The sequence below is a fragment of the Clarias gariepinus genome, chromosome 12, assembly GCF_024256425.1.
Source record: "Clarias gariepinus isolate MV-2021 ecotype Netherlands chromosome 12, CGAR_prim_01v2, whole genome shotgun sequence".
NCBI lineage: Eukaryota > Metazoa > Chordata > Actinopteri > Siluriformes > Clariidae > Clarias > Clarias gariepinus.
The window spans coordinates 4910001-4915000 of NC_071111.1; the positions used below are offsets into that span (position 1 = coordinate 4910001).

General features: G+C 43.5%; 1 protein-coding gene across 3 annotated transcripts in view; it reads left to right on the forward strand.

Moving 5' to 3' along the window:
- Positions 1–5000, forward strand: part of magi2a (membrane associated guanylate kinase, WW and PDZ domain containing 2a) — a 132968-nt gene that overhangs the window by 14575 nt on the left and 113393 nt on the right. For all 3 annotated transcript variants that reach the window (XM_053508604.1, XM_053508605.1, XM_053508607.1), the window contains exon 2: positions 3303–3419. In XM_053508604.1, the coding sequence (XP_053364579.1) occupies positions 3303–3419 (117 nt within the window). The remainder of the gene's footprint in view (positions 1–3302; positions 3420–5000) is intronic.

Here is a 5000-nt window from a genome sequence, read left to right on the forward strand (position 1 = left end):
TGGATTTCTGTGTTCAGTGTTGAGTCTCGAAGTTTGTTTCAAATCTATTCAGTCTGGATTGTTTGTGCATATTAGGGTGTGTTTGGAGTGTGTGTTGGGAATCGATTTGGGGTGTGTGTTTGGAGTGTGTTTGGGGTGTGTGTTTAGGGTGTGTGTTTGGAGTTCGTTTGAAGTGTGTTTGGGGTGTGTGTTTGGGGTGTGTGTTTGGGGTGTGTGCTGGGTGTGTGTTTGGAGTGTGTGTGCTGGGTGTGTGTTTGGAGTGTGTGTTTGGAGTTCGTTTGGGGTGTGTGTTTGGGGTGTGTTTGGGGTGCTTTTGGGGTGTGTGTTTGGAGTGTGTTTGGGGTGTGTGTTTGGAGTGTGTTTGGGGTGTGCGTTTGGAGTGTGTTTGGGGTGTGTGTTTGGGGTGTGTGTTTGGAGTGTGTGTTTGGAGTGTGTTTGGGGTGTGCGTTTGGAGTGTGTTTGGGGTGTGTGTTTGGAGTGTGTGTTTGGAGTTCGTTTGGGGTGTGTGTTTGGAGTGTGTTTGGGGTGTGTGTTTGGGGTGTGTGTTTGGGGTGTGTGCTGGGTGTGTGTTTGGAGTGTGTGTTTGAAGTGTGTGTGCTGAGTGTGTGCTTGGAGTGTGTGTTTGGAGTTCGTTTGGGGTGTGTGTTTGGAGTTCGTTTGGGGTGTGTGTTTGGGGTGTGTTTGGGGTGTGTTTGGGGTGTGTGTTTGGAGTGTGTTTGGGGTGTGTGTTTGGAGTGTGTTTGGAGTGTGTTTGGGGTGTGTGTTTGGAGTGTGTGTTTGGAGTGTGTTTGGGGTGTGTGTTTGGAGTGTGTGTGCTGGGTGTGTGTTTGGAGTGTGTGTTTGGAGTTCCTTTGGGGTGTGTGTTTGGAGTTCGTTTGGGGTGTGTGTTTGGAGTGTGTTTGGGGTGTGTGTTTGGAGTGTGTGTTTGGAGTTCGTTTGGTGTGTGTTTGGGGTGTGTGTTTGGGGTGTGTGTTTGGAGTTCGTTTGGAGTGTGTTTGGGGTGTGTGTTTGGGGTGTGTGCTGGGTGTGTGTTTGGAGTGTGTGTTTGGAGTGTGTTTGGGGTGTGTGTTTGGAGTGTGTTTGGGGTGTGTGTTTGGGGTGTGTGTTTGGAGTGTGTGTTTGGAGTGTGTATTTGGAGTTCGTTTGGGGTGTGTGTTTGGAGTATGTTTGGGGTGTGTGTTTGGGGTGTGTGTTTGGAGTGTGTGTTTGGAGTGTGTGTTTGGAGTTCGTTTGGGGTGTGTGTTTGGAGTATGTTTGGGGTGTGTTTGGGGTGTGTTTGGGGTGTGTGTTTGGAGTGTGTGCTGGGTGTGTGTTTGGGGTGTGTGTTTGGGGTGTGTGTTTGGAGTATGTTTGGGGTGTGTGTTTGGGGTGTGTGTTTGGAGTGTGTGCTGGGTGTGTGTTTGGGGTGTGTGTTTGGGGTGTGTGTTTGGAGTATGTTTGGGGTGTGTGTTTGGGGTGTGTGTTTGGGGTGTGTGTTTGGAGTGTGTGCTGGGTGTGTGTTTGGGGTGTGTGTTTGGGGTGTGTGTTTGGAGTGTGTGCTGGGTGTGTGTTGGGGTGTGTGTTTGGAGTGTGTGCTTGGTGTGTGTTTGGAGTTTGTTTTTGGTGTGTGTTTGGTGTGTGTTTGGGGTATATTAATTATAATAATAATAATACATTTTATTTATAATGCACTTTATATTACAACTTATTTTAACTTCATTTTGAACTTTATTCAATTTCGACAAAACAAAAGATAAGTTTTAGGACCAGATATAAATCATCACCTGACTGTGGCGTCCTCAGATACTCTGGATCCTCAGTTCCACAGCCTCGGAGCTGCTGAGCAGAAAGTCAGATCTCCCATGGTATGAAGCTCGGTCTAAGATGTACTGAGACAGAGCGGAGGTTGTGTGTAGATGAGATAGGGAGGGGCATCGCCATAGGGGCACTGGGGGGTAAGAAGGGCAACCTGGAATTCAATTGAATGAAACACACACTAGGGTTTGGGTGTGTGTGTGTTCAGGTGTGTGTGGGTGTGTATTTTGGATGCTGTGTTTGGGGTGTGTGTTCAGGGTGTGTGTGTGTGTGTCTTGGTGTGTGTTTGGGTTGTGTTTGGTATGTGTATTTGGTGAGTGTATTTTGGGTGTGTGTTCGATGTGTGTGTTGGTGTGTATTTTGGATGTTGTATTTGGGGTGTTTGTTCAGGATATGTCCAGGGTGTGTTTGGGGTGTGTTTTCAAGGTGTGTGTTCGGGGTGTGTGTGAGTGAGTGTGTGTTGGTGTGTGTTCAGGGTGTGTTTGGAGTATGTGTTTGGGGTGTGTCTTCGGGGTGTGTGTGTTGGGTGTGTGTGTGTTTGTGTAGGAGTGTGTCCCAGCAAATTGTGTACAATACAATCTATTATTCTCTCTCCGTATGTTTCTCTGTTTTCTCTCCACCTTTCCCCCTTTTTTCTCTTTCTCAATTTCTCTCTCCCCCTCTCTTTTTAATTTTTCTCTCCTTCTGTCTTTTTTCTTTAGTTTTTTTCTTTTCTGTCTCTCTTAATGTCTAATTTACATATGTCACTCTAGGGGTCTCTCCAATCTGATGTCTTTTCATCTCTCTCTCTCTCTCTCTCTCTCTCTCTCTTTCTTAAAAAGATCTCTTCTTTATACATATGTTTCTCTCTTTGTCTCCCTCTTTCTCTGTCTATGTCTGTTTAATATCCTGCCCATCTTTGACAGTCCCTGTCTCTCTCTCTCTCTCTCTCGTTTGCCCCTTCTGTCCATGTTACAGGTTAGAAACCATCATAGCAGTAGGTTTATCCCTAAAGCCCTCTCTCACCCATGTGGTACACACTCTCTGTCCCTTGGAACACTTTATTGTTTATTCTCCTTATTTACTCCCTCTATCTCTTTGGGCAGCTCAGACTCACCCGTCTCTCCTCCCTCTAGACCGTCTCTCATTATCTGATACTTACAGGATGTTTTATTTTTTCCCATCAGTCTCTCCCCTCTTTTTCTCCCCCCATCTATTTGTCCAACTTTTTTGTTCCAAAACTACATTTCCTGCTTCTACCCATCTATTCATCCCCATCGTGCTTATTCCTCCATCCATGTTTCAACCATGTTTCTATCACTTTATCCCCACTCTCTTCCTTTATCTCTATCCTTCCATTCCTCTATCCCTCGCTCCTTTCATCTACTCTACCGTTATTTATTTATAAACACTAACCAACATAATAAATGTACACTCAGTGTGTAATGTGTGTGTCCGGATGAGATAAGGAAAAGCTCTAATTCACTTCACTTGCCTGGTGTGTGTGTGTGTGTGTGTGTGTGTTTCAGGAGGAGTTGTAGATAAAGATCTCAGGCTCTACCTCAGCCTACGCTTTCAGAAAGGCTCTCTAGACCACGAACTTCAGAAGGTCATCCGGGACAACCTCTACCTCCGCACCATTCCATGTAAGTGACCCTTCACCTCCTGACCATAAGCACTCTGACCTTTTACTGCCTGACCTTTTACCTCAGCACTGCAGGGGGCGTGAACTGGGTGCAATGTTATGCTGCAAATTGGGTTTATTTACTGATGGATCGACATTACTGAGGAGTTCAGAGTGGAGTTTTCTTCCAATGGTTTTGTCTTCATCCATTCATCCATCCATCCATGAAACAATTCATCCACCCATCCTTTCATCTATCCATCCATCCATTTACTTATTCATCCACCCATTGTTTTTTTTATTAATTCATCAATCTATCTGTCCATCCATCCATTAACCCATCCATCCATCCATTAATATACTGTATCTATCCATCCATCCGTTATTTATTCATCCATCTATCTATCCACCCATTAACTCATTCATCCATCATCCATCCTTTTATTTATAATTCTTTTCATTTTATTCTTTTTATTTATTTCAGTTCATTCATCTACAGATGCTTCATCCATCTATCTATACGTCGATCTTTCCATCCATCCATTAACCCATTCATCCACCCATTCTTCCACTCATCCTTTAATTTATTCATTCATTCATTCATCCATCTATCCATCTATCCATTAACCCATCCATGCATCCTTCTGTTTATTTACATCACATTCACCCATCATATTCCATTTACAGTACCAACCTTTCCTCTCATTACCCGTCCAAGATCCCTCCTTTTGTCCATCCATCCATCCATCCATCCATCCATCCATCCATCCATCCATCCATCCATCCATCACTGCATTTATCCATCCATCCATCTGTTTATTTATTCATCCACCACTCTATTCATTCGCTCATTTATTCATTCTTCTTCTTATTGATTCATCATCCAATCTTTCCATCTATCCATTAATTAATTTATCCATCTGTCAATCTATCCATCCACCCACCCATTCATAAATTCTTTTGATTCACCTCCCTCCATCACTATCATCTCTCCCTCCATATATCTGTCTATCCCCCTCCTAAACAACCAACATATTTCTCCCTTCATTCATTCCTTCTTTCTCTCCATTTCCATCCTTGTTTTCACCTGTTCCCTATCCATATCTCCCTCTACAGTATCCCTTTATCTTCAACCTCCTCCCAAAGCCATATATATCTCTTTCCTGTCCCTTCATTCCTTCACCCATCTGTATTATGCCTCAATCATTTTTGTGTCCTCCTACGAATCTTTTCTCCTCCTACGAATCATGTCTTTCAACATTTATTTATTTTCCCTAATTCCTTTCCAATGCATCCTTTCTCATACTGTATATCATCCCTCCTTACAGACACTCCTTCCTTCCATCTTTGCTATGATATATCCCTCCATCCTATTTTTTACACCAATCCATTCATCTTTCTTGTTTAATTATCTCTCCATCCCATTGCTTCATGAATGTATCCTTCTCTCACTTCATCTATTCCTCCATGTTGTCCATTTAGTCTTTACCTTACACAGTAACATCTCTCTGTTGTCTCTCCTGCATGCATACATTTTTAGTTTCTTCATCCACTGCTTGTCATGTCCATACTTATTTTTTCCATCCACCCTCTCCATCCTTTC